Source organism: Gymnoscopelus braueri (genome assembly GCF_963280865.1).
Source record: "Gymnoscopelus braueri genome assembly, chromosome: 15".
Lineage (NCBI taxonomy): Eukaryota > Metazoa > Chordata > Actinopteri > Myctophiformes > Myctophidae > Gymnoscopelus > Gymnoscopelus braueri.
This window is the reverse complement of record NC_137620.1, coordinates 49582379-49599387: the sequence shown is the minus strand read 5'-3', so window position 1 is coordinate 49599387 and position 17009 is coordinate 49582379. Positions and strand designations below refer to the sequence as shown.

At 41.4% G+C, this 17009-nt stretch overlaps 1 protein-coding gene across 1 annotated transcript; it reads right to left on the bottom strand.

The window, feature by feature from the left end:
• Positions 1-106: 106 nt before the first annotated feature.
• On the bottom strand, positions 107-15775 carry LOC308102282 (serine/threonine-protein kinase/endoribonuclease IRE1-like). The gene is made up of 13 exons (XM_080451921.1): positions 15671-15775; positions 14613-14957; positions 13493-13612; positions 11816-11845; positions 11599-11622; positions 10045-10074; positions 9545-9568; positions 6271-6852; positions 2302-2468; positions 1995-2215; positions 1718-1847; positions 1393-1490; positions 107-967 (listed from the first exon to the last, which is right to left on the bottom strand). The coding sequence occupies exons 1-13, from the start codon at positions 15756-15758 to the stop codon at positions 874-876; spliced, it is 1953 nt and encodes a 650-aa protein (XP_080308047.1). The 5' UTR covers positions 15759-15775; the 3' UTR covers positions 107-873.
• Between the last annotated feature and the right edge of the window lie 1234 nt (positions 15776-17009).

Sequence of the window (17009 nt, the reverse complement as noted above, 5' to 3'; positions counted from 1 at the left end):
TCTGACTAATAAAGTATTCAATCAATCAATCAATCAATCAAAGTAACATTTAAACCTTTATTATGAAATTATTATGAAATTATATATGAACTGTAATCATGCATACGATCAGTTTTAACATTAATAACATTAATATATAGATGCTATTGTTATGACGGTGCCATGTGGCAAAAAAAATAGTTAATCTACTGTACATACAAGCTCACGCGTGACACGTGAGCTTGTAGACTGACAGTTTATGCCACGTGATATCATAGTATGACATCATATTATGACATCGACATCATAGTATGACATCATATGACATCATAGTATGACATCATAGTATGACAGAGTATAAAATTGAGCTGAAACAAAGCTCAGCTGAAAACAAAAATGGCTGCCAGAAGCGTACAGATGTATTAATTATTTGGGGCAGAGCTGTATATGATTGGAGGATGTTACAGTATCACTCCTGTACGTCATCAAGTGATGATATCAAGAAACATTTGACATGTTTTCAGCCGTGACTTTCTAACATGTATGATGTGCGTAGAAACAAATGATGAATTTCCCTTTCAGGGTCTGTAACCCATTTACTGTAGACCTGAGGCCGACTAAAAAAACGGCTTCTAAATCCTGCTTCTAAGTTTTCTGAAAAACGTAAAATAAAACGTCAAATATTATGTAGCCAATATTTTCATTTTGGGCAACATTTCGGCAGGGGGGCGGGGGTCAGCACGGGCCGATACAGAAAATGTTCAGGTGGGTTGCCAATTTCAATGATCAGAGAGAGAGAGACAGAGACAGAGAGAATCTTTCTTTAAGTGTGGACTTTCATTCAGTACTGGTGAAGACATCTTGTGTGTGAAACATGATCTTCAGGGTGGCCCTTTAGTTCCAGCGTTGCTCCTGGGCAAACTGGTAAACACATCCGAACAGATCAGGAAACATCTCCATCAGGTCAACACCAGCTGCCTCTTCAGCACTGTGAACACAAAGACACATCTGATGGTGAACACACACACGCGCACGCGCACGCACGCGCACGCACGCACGCACGCACGCACGCACGCACACACACACACACACACACACACACACACACACACACACACACACACACACACACACACACACACACACACACACACACACACACACACACTGTGGACCACCAATGTTATCCTTTTTTTTGCACCTTGTGTCCATACCTGCTACTTTTTTAATGCTATTATGTATAAATGTAAATATCTTAGATTTTCTCTTGACTTGTTTGTTTCCTACGTCTTTCTTCTATTTCTCCCTCTCCCTCCCACTTCTGAAAACCCCAATTCTTTACACTTGTAAACCTGTGATGTGATTCTGATTCTGAGTAACTTGTTTGTTGTTTTTAAATGTAATTAAACTTACTAGTGCTCATGGAGATTGTGAATGAAGCGCAGCAGTCCAAAAGAGTTCTCAGGGTACGACTTCATTTCATCCATCTTCTGAAGCAACTCAGATGGGAACTGGACAAACAAAATCAAAGATCAAGACTCGGAAACAGAAAGAGGGACGTGAGCCTTCGATGATGATGGTTACTTTGGCAAAGCAAGTGTATTGTATGGTATTTTTCATAAACAATGCATGAATTAAAGGTATAGCGTTTTAAGAGAAATAAAGAATAGAAGCAGTAAAATACAGAACAGAAAAATAAGTTAGGATGAAATTCTCACACAATTAGCAATAAAGTCACCTTGTGTTTCCATGTGTTGAACTGTCCCTGCTCAGCATACTGGTCCAGTACAGTGATGAGGTCCTTGTCATCATCTGGACAGTTCTCAACTTCCTTTTGGTTTCCAATCCTTCTCAAGTACTCTACTCTCCTGGGAAAATAAATCAATTGATCATGACAGCATTGGGCTAGGATATAAGCATATTACCATTGCCTCAAACTGATAAAGAATAGCTTAAATAATCAGTGAGTGAATAATAATATGTGAATGTAAAATGTTTGACTGTTTCTATCATACCTGTCGTTTAACCAAAATAAAGGATGAGCCAAGCATTCCTCCACTGTTGGTCGTTCCGCTGGGTTTCCATTGATCATCCTCTCGATGAGATCCTTGGCGACCACATCCTGAACCTGGTCCAGGTTGTACTTTCCATCCAGAATGTTGGCTTCACATCTAGCGCCAGTACCAAATGGATGCTCTCCTCCAGAAAGGATGTAGTATATCAACATCCCAGCCACCTTTAGAATGAACATGAACATGAGTAAGAACATTTTAATGTTGTTGTCATTCATTCAATTGTTCTCACACAATAAAACAAACCAACCTGGATGTCAGTGCTTCTTTTATATCTGATCTGAACAATGTTTTCATCCAACGTCTCCTTTGCCCTCCAGCATGATGTTCCTGCAAGGCTTGTGCGATGGGTCGTTTGTCCTTTGAGTAATTGTCGGCTTTTTCCAAACTCTGCCAATCTTGCCTGGTTTTGAATATCTGCAAAGCAAATAGGGTTGATCAATAAAATCAAGAGTTTTAGATTGAGCAAATACATTGAGCATACAGTATGTTGCTTATATTTCAGATATCATCTGCTTGTTTTCTTCTTTTGTAGAATAATAATGATTAATAATAATAATAACTAGAAAAGTGTGTTCCTCAGAGCACAGGTCTCCGCCAGGCCGGGTTGCCTACCTATTGCCCTCAAACTTTGGAAGGCAGTCATAGCCAAATAGAATAGGGATAATGTGTACCAATATGTGTGAGTTTTGGATGATATAAGTAGGACTAGTAGCAAAATAGTGTGTCTTGAAACTTGTATCTTGTGTCTTGGCAGAAAATGTCATCTAGCAGAAACAGGGCTTATACTATAAGTTGCGTCATGATTCAAGGAATCCAGGGAAAAATATGTTTGTACGATCTACAGTTCAAGAGTTATAGGCCAAAACATGAAGTGGGCTGTTGTAGCGCCACCATGAGGATATTTGAAGAATTTGGGATGGAGGTTCTTCCTTGGCATAGTGGGAATGTATGTGAAAGTTTCATAGCAATTGGGTGCTGCATTCATGATGTGTGGCATTTTGTGCAAAATGAGACGCCTCTGCAAACTTCGGAAGCCAATCATAGCCAATCGGAATGGAATATGAGAAATGTGACAGATAAGTCTTGATCACATGACTACAGAGATAATGTATACCGATTTGCATGAGGTTTGGACAAAATCTGTAGGAGTAACAAAAAATGTGTTTCGCGAAACTCTGTCTCATGGTGGCGCTATAACTGGCCGATTATGCGCACACAGTTTCACGCCGATCGGTCCAACAGTGCCGGACATTAGCTGTCCACAGACCGAATGACGGACACACACACACACACACACACACACACACACACACACACACACACACACACACATATACACACACACACACGCGGACGGACGGACAGACAGGGGTGAAAACAGTCTCGGCCTTCGGTCTGGCGGAGACAATAATAATAATAATAATAATAATAATAATAATGGGTATTGAAAGACACTTTACAAAAAAAAATACAAGTAACTTTATTAAAGCTAAAACGTGAGTAAAAACTAGAAAAAAGTCTCCACCAGGTCAGGTAGGTTATTGTGGGCCAGCAATGTTGGGAATTTGCTAATCAGGATGGAATATGAACAATCAGATGGATCAGTCTGGATCACTCGACTATAGCGATAATGTGTACCGATTTGCGTGATGTTTGGATGAAATTTGTAGGAGTAATATACATTTTTTTTGCAAAAATCTGTGTCCTAGTGGTGCTATAATAGGGCAATGTTAAAAGGGTGGCATTTGTTCCTCAACGTAGTGCAAATGTGTGTGCAAAGTTTCACCACAATCGGACGCTGCGTTCATGATCTGTGGCATTTTGTTCCAAACGAGCCACTCCTGCAAACTTTAGATGTTAATCTAAGCCAATCAGGATGGAATATGAAAAATCAAACAGATACGTCTTGATCACATGACTATAGAGCACCGAAGTCTGACTTAATTTACACATCCTACCTGGTTCGCGGTTTTCCACCCCCGTTCTGAATCCCCATAGACGTCTTTAATATCGCGTCAAATAAGAACTGGGTTGCAAAAATAAACTCTTATGGATATGAAGCATCAACTGACGGTGAGAAAACGCTAATGTTACTTCTGCCAAATTAGTTACATTTTCGCCAGAAACAGACTGTATCAAATATAAGTGACTGACTATCATAAACGATACAGAACCTCCTCCCTGACAATATCGCAGAGACAGTTTGTTTATTTTTGGACCACAATTCTTATATGAGACGATTCTAAGATGACCCAATGTTATTCTACATAGAGACATTACTTTACGAACCAGGGGATGAGCGAGTGACGTCAGGACTTCTGTACTCTATAGAGATCATGTGTAACAATTTGTGTGAAATTTGGATAAAATCTGAAGGAAAAATATTAAAAAATGTTTTTCATAAGTCGACCTCCTGGTGGCGCTATAAAAGGTAGATGTGAAAAATGCAGGGCAAAGGTTTTTCCTTGGCCTCTAGGGAGGGCACATTTCACATTTCACAGTTCTGTGTAGTTATAGGTAAAAACTAGGGCCGGGACTTTATCGCGTTAATTTCAATCAATTAATTGAAAAAAAATGATTGCGTTATTTTGCACCGCGGAACGTTTCTCACTGGACGAGTTTCAGACGGACCGATCATACCAGCACACCGGCAAGTAAAATACCAACTGACGTGGTTCTCACTTCTCAGACAACAACAAAGTAAACTGCAGCCAGCACAGTGCACGAAAACATGAATGAAGAGAGACGCACATTATCATAGCCTGCTTGATAATGTTGGCTGGGCAAATCAGAATCTGTCCCGTTTGGGGGGGGGGGGTGCACGATGCGGTGCGGGTCACATGCGCACGATTTTTATTAATAATTACTACTCTAAAACAACAGTAACAACAACACACTCTACCAGCCTCCAGTGGTGGAATATAGCAGATCCACAAGCTCACAATGCCTTGCGCTTTTAGATCTGCTATTTTCACATGGTTACTGTATGTTTTATAATAATAATCGAAATCTACAAAGTAACTAGTAACTTAAGTTTTCAAATAATTGTAGTGGAGTAAAAGTACAATATTTGCCTCTGAGATGTAGTGGAGTTACTGGAGTAGAAGTAAAAGTATTAGAAATTGGAAATACTCGAGAGTCAAGTGCAAATACCTCAAAATTGTACTTAATTACAGTTCTTGAGTACATGTACTTAAAGAGTTATGCCAAAATCCATTTGAAAAAAATGCTTTTTACTGTTCTCAGGTCAAATACTGATATGCGATTAAAATGCTATTAATTGCGATTAATTAATTACAAAGCCTCTAATTAATTCCCAGCCCTAGTAAAAACACGAATTGGCCTGTTATAGCGCCACCATGAGGTTGATTTGAAAATGTTCAAGTGGCATTTCTTCCTCGGCCTAGATAGCCTGACACTCTAACCCTAATCCTAACCCTGAATTTTCATTTCGTTTCACTCCATTATTCAGTCTGAAAGCCCTCTCAGTGCAGCCGTTTTCTGAGATGGGGCGTGGCCAAAGTGAGACACTTTGGTGATTGGTTCATACTGTATTATCTCGATAGGGCCAGGCCGCCGGTTAGATTTTCAACTGAAAAAAGCCCGCCTTCTACAGCGTCACTACACCCTGAATGCGAGGCTAGCGGTTCAGGAGCTGGAGCCAGGCTTACGGCCTAGTTGGGAATGTGCGTGCACATTTTCACGGGAATCGCATGCTGTGTTCATGATTTGAGGCATTTTGTTCAAAATGGAGAACTCCTGCAAACTTCTTAGCCAATCGGGATGGACTATGAACAATCTGAAAGACCCGTTTCGTTTAATGACTACAGAGATACTGTGTACTGATTTGTGATGTTTGGACAAACTCTGTAGGAGTACTATCAAAAAATCACAGACAGACATACGGACGGACACACGGACAGGGTGCAAAACATAGTCTCGGTCATGCCTTCCATCCTGGCGAAGACATTATATTATTATAATTATTATTATTATTGTTACTATTATTACACTTATATATAATTAGAAGAAATACGAAGTAAGAATAAGAAGACAAGAAACGATAAATAGGAATGGAGAGATGAGAAACAGGAATGCATGTGTGCAGAGGTGGGTTTTGAGGGCGGTTTTAAAAGAAGAGAGGGTGTGGGCTGTTTTGATGTGCTTTGTTAGTGGGTTCCATACAGAGGGGGAACAACTCTACAGTGTATCTTACCAATCAGGACATTCTGGGGCTTGATATCCCGGTGGAGAATTGTAGGATTCTGACCATGAAGAACACTTAAGCTCTGGAGAACCTGATGTGCAAGCTGTTTCCTCTCCAGTTCAGAAAGGCTGTGTGTGATGTATTCTGCCAGGGTGTATTCACACAACTGAAGAGCAAGGTAACCAAAGTTCTCATCTTCTGCAAAGTCAACATATCGTACAATTGAAGGATGATCAAGCTTTGGAAGACGTAAAAACTCTTCTTCCTTCTTCAGCGCTTGGTAGTTGATTCCAGACATTCTCTTGATTGCGACTTCAGTGCCGTCATCTGTTAATCCCAACAAGACCTCAATTCCATCACTTCCCACTGCGATGCGGAATTCTTCATCCTTCACAAACAGAAGACTCCCAACTTTGGTAACTTTAGAGTCATCAATGTTTGCAAGCTTCTCTAACTGTTCCCTCCATCTTTTACTGACTGGGATCCATTTCCGTGGTTTTGGTGATGTAATAGGAATGATGTCATCTCTCTGCTCCTCCTCTTCTCCTGACATGTCTCTCATGTCAGTCATCTCATTGGATTGTGATGGCTCTGTAATGGTACAAATGGAAACGTCATATTCTGTGATTGGTGTATATATTAGGGCTTTCACCAACTCAGGGGTCGGCAACCCTAAATGTTGAAAGAGCCATATTGGACCAAAAAAATTATGGAGCCGCAAAAGATATTTAAGCCTTATAATGAAGGCAACACGGGCATATTAGCCCTATAAAGTGTATAGTAGTCTATAGAAATGACTAATTACAAATAGATGTAAATGAGCTTTAATTAAATGTGGTCAAAATATTCCCCGCAGCAGGATCAGCACCGTGGACAGCATGACGCACGACGGGACTACCCTGCAGTGCGCTATTTGGTGCTTTAAGTTTAACTTTCATTACAATATTATGCCATGTTTTGTTGCATTGACGAAATTATAGAAAATAACACAATAAAGAAATCAGCTTTTCGTTGTCTTCATTTTTATTTTAGGGATTCTGTTACCCTCAAAACACAATATGGAACATTTGAGAATTGCAGGAAAAAAAGTTGACTTTAGAGTTATAAAGTGCACATTGTAATTTCAGTCCTCCCGTCACGTCCCGTGTTAGTGCAAATTAATAAAATTAACCGCAGCCTGGCTGCTTTGATAACAATAAAACATAGCAGCCTAATGGCTTTTAAAAAAAGTGCATGGCTAGCCTCATACAGCAACCATAAATATATTTTTAAAAAATTGAAGAAAATTTTTAATTTTAATTTAATAATTTTTTTTTTTGAATTTTGGTAAAGCTTCAGGGAGCCACTAGGGAGGGGTTAAAGAGCCGCAAGCGGCTCCAGAGCCGCGGGTTGCTGACCCCTGCACCAACTAGTCGACTAGTATAACCACTAGTCGACCTTGTTGGTACTAGTCAAATAGTAGATTTTTATTAAAAAAAAAATTTTTATCTTTTAAAATTGATTTTAATTTTATTTGTATGCAGTCCTACAAGGTAGCAAGCTAATTCAACTGTAGTCACACCTGTAAAGTTTTATTTTTGAAATTACAAACATTATAAACGGAACATAATAGTGTAATGCAGAGAGTTAATTAAATACAAATTTATTAACTCTCGGCCGCCGCACAAAGCAGTGATCTGGTGTGTAGGGGACCGTGGTGAAGTTGGTTTCAGGTTGGATATCCACCCAGTCGGATAATATCCAGCTGGGTGATTATCCAACCTGAAACCAACTTCATCACGGTGGGAAGTGACCAGTGTTGCGTTAGAGTCTTTTCGGGACTTAGCAGAATCTAGTTGTATATAACATTGTAGCGAACGCAGCAGCAGCTGAGGGCGGCCCAAGCTAAATAACAGGCCATTCGACATTAGTTTGTATGTATTTATTTGTATAAATATTTTTAAGTATTTCACTGAAGATGTGGACAAAAAGACGGTGGAGTGTTTGTGTAGCGAGGCCAGTGAGTACCCTAGCCTTGTTATTCACCAACAGCTGTATTTATTGTGTACTTTGTTTAACGAGAGACACGCCAGTTACAGTCATTTTGGTGAGTCCAGTTTCCATTCCTTATTGTAGCAGCTCAAATGGATGTGGATTGTGGCAATTGTGAAATGCTGTTCTTTGTTCCAGTGTAACCTTCTCACACGTGCGTTTGCAGTGGCGGAACAGATCAGGCCCCCCCTCTGCGCATGCATTCGTGGGCAGCCCGTGCACGCGTGAATTTTGTTACTTTTTTAAACGTTTTCTTGTTACTTTATTTCGGTTTTAGGGTTAGGCGGAGCACGGGTGAGGCGTGAGGTTTCATGGTGAGGCAGAGCACGCAAAGTGCGTGTAATTCTAATAAAATAAAGGTCCATGTGATCTGACGGCCCGGGCCCCCGGGGTCGCAGGCCCGTAGGCGGCCGCCTACCTAGCCACCCCGGACGCTCCACCACTGTGCGTTTGTTTGTGTATATCCGTTGTCATGGCAACCTAGCTGCTGCAAAATGCCGTGCCCTAGAGCGTCTTTATTATTACATAATAGGTTAATATCGACTAGTCGACCACTCGACTACCAGTGGGTCAAATTTGACAAGTAACTAGTAATTTGTCAACTAGTCGTGAAAGCCCTAATATATATATATATATATATATATATATATATATATATATATATATATATATATATATATATACCTCGCCAAGTCACAATACTTAAGCTCCAGGTAGGTGAGTGATATGTGTGTAAAAGACCTTCCTTTTAGGATGTTTTAACGTCTTTGTTTTGTTTTTAATGTCTGGAGTCTGTATAGAACACCAACGTCTGACATCACTGCCACTAGAGGGCGCTGTCACTCTGGGTCACAGCGTTATTTTTCGTATTAGATTTCCCATAGGGGGAATCTTGGATCGCCTATTTTTCCTCAACCAAATACAATGTTATTAAATGTAACTCAATATCATAAACGACACAGAGTCACATATCTGACCAGATCGGCGGGTGGTTTGTTTATTTTTGAAGATTTGCCTAATGGTGATTCCAATACACAAAATAACACAGTGACCCAGGGCTAGTGGGAGTGACGTCAGCACTTCTATTATTGCTCTATTTCCATTATGCAATAATACACATTTAGGTACAAATAAATAACCTTAAACCTTGAACAGTTGTTACATAATGTTAACTCTGACAAACACAATAACTACATTTCCTGCATGAACAAATATTTGATCAATATAATAAATAATAGTTATAGTTTCTCACCCTGTAGGGTGATCTGTTCTTCAGCTGAAACAATATGAAATATTGGATTACATTATCAGCTGTACTTGTGTATAGAACTCACACACTTACAAACACAGTCAAAAGTTGTATACATGGAGAGACATGTGCTCTCACACACACACACACACACACACACACACACACACACACACACACACACACACACACACACACACACACACACACACACACACACACACACACACACACACACACACGTCTCACACACACACACACACACACACACACACACACGTCTCACACACACACACACACACACACACACACACACACACACACACACACACACACACACACACACACACACACACACACACACACACACACACGTCTCACACACACACACACACACACACACGCACACACACACACACACACACACACACACACACACACACACACACACACACACACACACACACACACACACACACACACACACACACACACACACATACCTCTTTGTTGATTTCTGCCGCTGTCTTGTTCTGTAAAAGGTGAGACAATGAGAGGTCAGTGTGGAGACACTAATAATTTTGATCTTCACATTGCTATAATTATAGATATACAGTATATTAGATACTGTATCTGGAAATGTGCAGAGGAGGGATGAGAGGTAGCCTCGCGTGGCCAGACAATATCACACGACACACTGCGTGGATATTAGTCTGGTCCCTATCAACGATAGATTTTTTTCCAAGGGGCGGTTATAAAAAGATCCAAACGGACTCTATTGGTTAGATCTAAACCAATCAGAGCAGTGCTTCCTTGTACGAACCAATCAGAGCAGTGCTTCCTTGTACGTCATTGCTCCAAATAAGGTGATAAGCCCGCCCACATTTGGATACTGGGCCCTGATTGGTCCCTCACGACTTCGGAGGGAGAGAAATGAAATCTCTGTTGAGGGGGGCCAGACCTAATCTGCCGAGGGCTAAAGTGCGATGCAATTTTGCAAAGGCAGATTCGTCTGGAACCAGGCTAGATGAGAGGTACATTGGGAGAAATAGACAATAGGAGAAGAGGAAGGCCAAAGAGGAGGTTTATGGATGCGTTGAGAGAGGACATGCAGGTGACAGAGAGGACATACAGGTGACAGAGAGGACATGCAGGTGACAGAGAGGACATGCAGGTGACAGAGAGGACATGCAGGTGACAGAGAGGACATACAGGTGACAGAGAGGACATGTAGGTGACAGAGAGGACATGCAGGTGACAGAGAGGACATACAGGTGACAGAGAGGACATGTAGGTGACAGAGAGGACATGCAGGTGACAGAGAGGACATACAGGTGACAGAGAGGACATACAGGTGACAGAGAGGACATACAGGTGACAGAGAGGACATGCAGGTGACAGAGAGGACATACAGGTGACAGAGAGGACATGTAGGTGACAGAGAGGACATGCAGGTGACAGAGAGGACATGCAGGTGACAGAGAGGACATGCAGGTGACAGAGAGGACATACAGGTGACAGAGAGGACATGTAGGTGACAGAGAGGACATGCAGGTGACACAGAGGACATACAGGTGACAGAGAGGACATGCAGGTGACAGAGAGGACATGTAGGTGACAGAGAGGACATGCAGGTGACAGAGAGGACATGTAGGTGACAGAGAGGACATGCAGGTGAAAGAGAGGACATACAGGTGACACAGAGGACATGCAAGTGACACAGAGGACATGTAGGTGACAGAGAGGACATGCAGGTGACAGAGAGGACATACAGGTGACAGAGAGGACATGCAGGTGAAAGAGAGGACATGCAGGTGACACAGAGGACATGCAAGTGACACAGAGGACATACAGGTGACAGAGAGGACATACAGGTGACAGAGAGGACATGCAGGTGACAGAGAGGACATGCAGGTGACGGAGAGGTACAAATAAATAACCTTAAACCTTGAACAGTTGTTACATAATGTTAACTCTGACAAACACAATAACTACATTTTCTGCAAGAACAAATATTTGATCAAAATAATAAATGTATTGAAGTTATAGTTTCTCACCCTGCAGGGTGATCTGTTCTTCTTCTGAAACAATATGAAATATTGGATTATATTATCAGCTGTACTTGTGTGTAGAACTCACACACTTACAAACACAGTCAAAAGTTATATACATGGAGAGACATGTGCTCTCACACACACACACACACACACACACACACACACACACACACACACACACACACACACACACACACACACACACACACACACATACCTCTTTGTTGATTTCTGCAGCTGTCTTGTTCTGTAAAAGGTGAGACAATGAGAGGTCAGTGTGGAGACACTAATAATTTTGATCTTCACATTGCTATAACAAGTAAGACGCGCGAACGCGGGAAGCGAACGCCAAAAAAAAGAAATAATAATGAAAAGAAATCATCTAAAAAAAAGTAACCAATAAAAAAATATATAAAAAATAGAAAAAAAATCTGCGTTAAAAGGAGCATCTTAGAAAAATAGAAATTCACCAAAAAAAAACTTTGAATGTTTTTGAACAATTCAACAAAGTGTTTGAAGTGCCTGTTTCACCCACTTCCGGGGGTGGGAGCCAAAATCCGAGCCCGAAGTATTTGTTCGTAGACCCCCACTTAGGGGGGGTAGAAAAAGTTTCGGAGCGAATCGGGCACTTTTCATTTAACATGGGGTTTCAATGGGGAGTTTTTAGGAGCCTTCTCCGGGGCGTGGCTTCCGGGGGAAGGGGCGGGCTTAAACGCAACCTTGACAGGTGTGTTCAGTTTTCAAAGACCTTTCATTTGATGTATGGTACGTCTATATTGGACATTTACTTATCTCAGAGGAGCTGCACACAGGCAGTGCACACAGAGAGACAGAGACACAACCCAGGCAGAGTTACATAGTAAGCTCCACTTGGTCGGAGGCGCGGCTTCGCCGCGCCTCCTTCCGCGTTCGCAATTATAGATATACAGTATATTAGATACTGTATCTGGAAATGTGCAGAGGAGGGATGAGAGGTACATTGGGAAAAAAAGACAATAGGAGAAGAGGAAGGCCAAAGAGGAGGTTTATGGATGCGTTGAGAGAGGACATGCAGGTGACAGAGAGGACATCCAGGTGACAGAGAGAACATACAGGTGACAGAGAGGACATGCAGGTGACAGAGAGGACATGCAGGTGACAGAGAGGACATACAGGTGACAGAGAGGACATGCAGGTGACAGAGAGGACATGCAGGTGACAGAGAGGACATGCAGGTGACAGAGAGGACATGCAGGTGACACAGAGGACATGCAGGTGACAGAGAGGACATGCAGGTGACAGAGAGGACATGCAGGTGACAGAGAGGACATGCAGGTGACAGAGAGGACATGCAGGTGACAGAGAGGACATACAGGTGACAGCGAGGACATGCAGGTGACAGAGAGGACATGCAGGTGACAGAGAGGACATGCAGGTGACAGAGAGGACATGCAGGTGACACAGAGGACATGCAGGTGACAGAGAGGACATGCAGGTGAAACAGAGGACATGCAGGTGACACAGAGGACATGCAGGTGACACAGAGGACATGCAGGTGACAGAGAGGACATGCAGGTGACAGAGAGGACATGTAGGTGACAGAGAGGACATGCAGGTGACAGAGAGGACATGCAGGTGACAGAGAGGACATGCAGGTGACAGAGAGGACATACAGGTGACAGAGAGGACATACAGGTGACAGAGAGGACATGCAGATGGCTGGAGTGAGTGAGGAAGATACAGAAAACAGAATCAGTTGGAAACAATTGATCTGTTGTGGTGACCCTGACGGGAATTAGTCAAAAGAAGAGGATATATCTAGAATAGAATAGAATAGAATAGAATAGAATAGAATAGAATAGAATAGAATAGAATAGAGTCAATAAATCAGTTCAAGTCTTAACAGTTTTCTTACTTTTCCAGTATAAATATCCCAGTAGTGCTGCCACCAAGATGATAATAATCACTGTTATAACAATTCCTGCAGTCACTCCTGCAGTTGATCCTCCCTCCACCATGCTGAGACTCACACTCTCTGAAACACACGTCATGATGACACCATATGTATTATAAAATGAATCAATCAAATCAACAGTGGTGTTGAAATGGTTCTAGACACTGTCCTGTAGCCCAAAGCTGGGTGTCCTGCATGGTACAGTATGTCACTCTTTGACATATACTTTTATAGTATTATTATTATTATTATTATTACCCTTATTATTATTATTATTATTATTATTATTATTATTATTATTATTATTATACGTGTGTATTTTGTGAAAACTTTGGTTGTGTGATTATTATTGTTTGGTTTCATATTCCACGTATTTACTGCCTTTTTTTTTTGTTTAAAGAGGCTCAGATTACTTTAAAATCTTTTATTTGGAAAACTGGTAGCATCACTCACTACAGGGTAATGCAATTAAAAAAAATATATATATATATATATATAAACATACACACTACAAGATTTATAAAATAATGGGGCATCACACACTACAGGATATTGTAAGATTATCTGTCCGTCCGTCCGTCCGTCCGTCCGTCCGTCCGTCCGTCCGTCCGTCCGTCCGTCCGTCCGTGCACGCACGCACGCACACACACACACACACACACACACACACACACACACACACACACATACAGTACAATACATCCTATATTGCATTTGCCTAGAGGGAGGTTGGCTGGGCGGACAGACGTCACAAATGTAACATCCAGACTTCTGAGACACACTGTTCCTCTGATCCTCATCAAACATGTCACATACACTGTTCAGGAGTCTGGCATGAGAATAGTCACCAACATTTTTAAAGCAGTGTTTAACACTTCAAATGGCCATAACTCACTGACCATTGCTCATATCAGCGCTATATGGGACAAGAATTGAAGGCTGTGTAGAGGCCTGCAAATCTAGTATAATGGGAGTTGATTTTGAGAGGTCTTGCTCAAAAACGAATTTAATAAAAGCTATATTTGCTGCTCTTTTTTTCCCTTGTTGTTTTCCCATCCATGTTTTGAACAGTAAATCTTACCAACAAGGAGCTGGATCTCACTGCTGTTCTTCAGGCGTGGAACAAAACACTTGTACGTCCCCATGTCTGAGAGCTTCACCCCGGTCAGCTTCAGTGAGATGTTACCGTGAGGCAACTGCTCAGGTAACAGGGACGTCCTTCCTTTGTACAACGGGTTCAGTGGTTCAGTATTACCATAATGTCCATCTTGGAGAAGATACACATACTCAGGCTTCAGGTCAGGTCTGGACCACTCCACCGTCATCTTGACCGCGCTGACAGATGGCTTAATGTGACAAGGAAGGATGACATCATCTCCCTCTTTGACCTTCACGGGCTGAGATGACCCTATGACCTGATGTTGTCCTTAAAAACAAAATACAAATTAATGAAACGTTTTAATACAGACAGCTACTGTACTGCCTAGTTGATACATGAATAGAGTTCATGTTTACAATGATCTTGTAAGTCAGTCTGGATAAGAGCTTCAGCAAAAATGTCTAAATTGTATTAAAATAAATAGACAGACAGACATGAGTGCTTTGCTCATGGACTGGCAGGGAAGTGAACCGGTGACCAGTGGTGGAAAAAGTACTCAAATGTTTTACTTAAGTAAAAGTATCAATACTGCAATGTACAAATATACAAGTAAAAGTCCGGAATTCAAAATTTACTTGATTAAAAGTACAAAAGTATTGGTATCAAAATGTACTTAAAGTACCAAAAGTAGAAAGTACTCATTATGCAGAATGTCCACATTTCACAAGTTTTCAAATGCATAAAAATATTGTAAAAATAGCAGATCTACAAGCTCACAATGTGTCGCATCGAGCTTGTAGATCGGCTATTTTCAAATGGCCTAAACGGCTTAAGTGGGTATAATGTCTGTTTTGTAATAATAATCAAAATCTACAAAGTAACTAGTAACTCAAGTTTTCAAATACCAAACACAGACACACAGACACACACACACACACACACACACACACACAGAGAACCGTTCGGTCGCGTGGCGATCACCCGCCCCCCACACTGTATAAGTTGTATTATTATTATGTATCATTATAACTTAGCGTTACCTGTAACAGAAGTGTTGTAACAGCTGGTCCATATGACCAGGAGAATGTTGAAATAAACACTGAGTTGGAAGGACAGATCCGCCATCATGTTGTCCTCCTGCTTTGTGCTCAGATTAGATTTTTACTTTAATACTTTCGATTTCATCCTGGATTCATCTGAACTTTTAGCCCTGAAACATGACAGTCATGGCGCAACTTGTACCATTTTTTGAGATTTCTTCCTTTACAACCCGTACATCTACATAAACGTTCACATTTCAAATATAAAGTGCTGAACTTACGGCCATTGATGTGACAAGTTGAAACGCCTGGGTTTAAGTACCCGTATTTTTCGTATTGTTCAATAAAAAGTATTTTAATCCGATTGGTGGCCATTTTCTCATAGAGTTATTATGTATCAGAGTGCAGTACATCTTCCAACCGATAGGGTCGCGTAGTTAAAAACATATGGAGACAGTTCTGAGAAAATGGCCATCAATCAGATTAAAATGCTTTTAATTGAACAATACGGAAGACACGGGACGTGTAGACCCAGGCGTTTTAACTTTTTACATCCATGACCGTGGGGTTCAAACCTTTATATTTGAAATATGAACGTTAAAGTAGATGTACGGGTTGTATGTAAATGGAGAAAATTCAATAAACAAGAGCAAGTTGCGCCATGACGCTTAGTTGTGACAGAGGAGCGTCATGTGAACCATGGCCACTGAACCAGTGTAATCCGGTCTAAAGCCCGCCTTCCATATCCGGTTATTTAAACTCACACATACATTCAAAAACTGTTTCCGTATCCGCTTTAGACCCAGCCCGGATGAACCTCCAGCAGACACTTGATACCAGTCTAGATTTTCTGTGTTAAATCAGCGTTGCCATGTCCGCTTATTATAAGCGTTTGTTTGGGCTTGTTTCTAAAGTGTAGCTGCTTATTTTGGCTTGCTTCCTAATGTTTTAATTATTATTAAAACCAATATGGACCCGCCCCCCCCCGTACGTCATTATCGATTGTCTCCGACGTCAATTGTTGCACATTAATGCTATAAAGTAGACATGCTATAATGTACACTTGAGGTTTTACACTACGGGGTGGCGCTCTGAACATAGCAGATCTACAAGCTCCCAACGCGTCGCACCCAAGACGCACTGTGAGCTTGTAGATCTGCTATTTTCTATGGAAGAAGACAGCGCATGCGTGGTGTGGCACTACAGACAGCGCATGCGTGTCGTGACTGTAAAATCCAAGATGGCGTCAGACAGACGGCTTCATGAAGATGTAGATGTTTGTAGAGAACATGAATGTTTATAATAATGATAATAATGAGCTGGAACCAGACTGGACTGG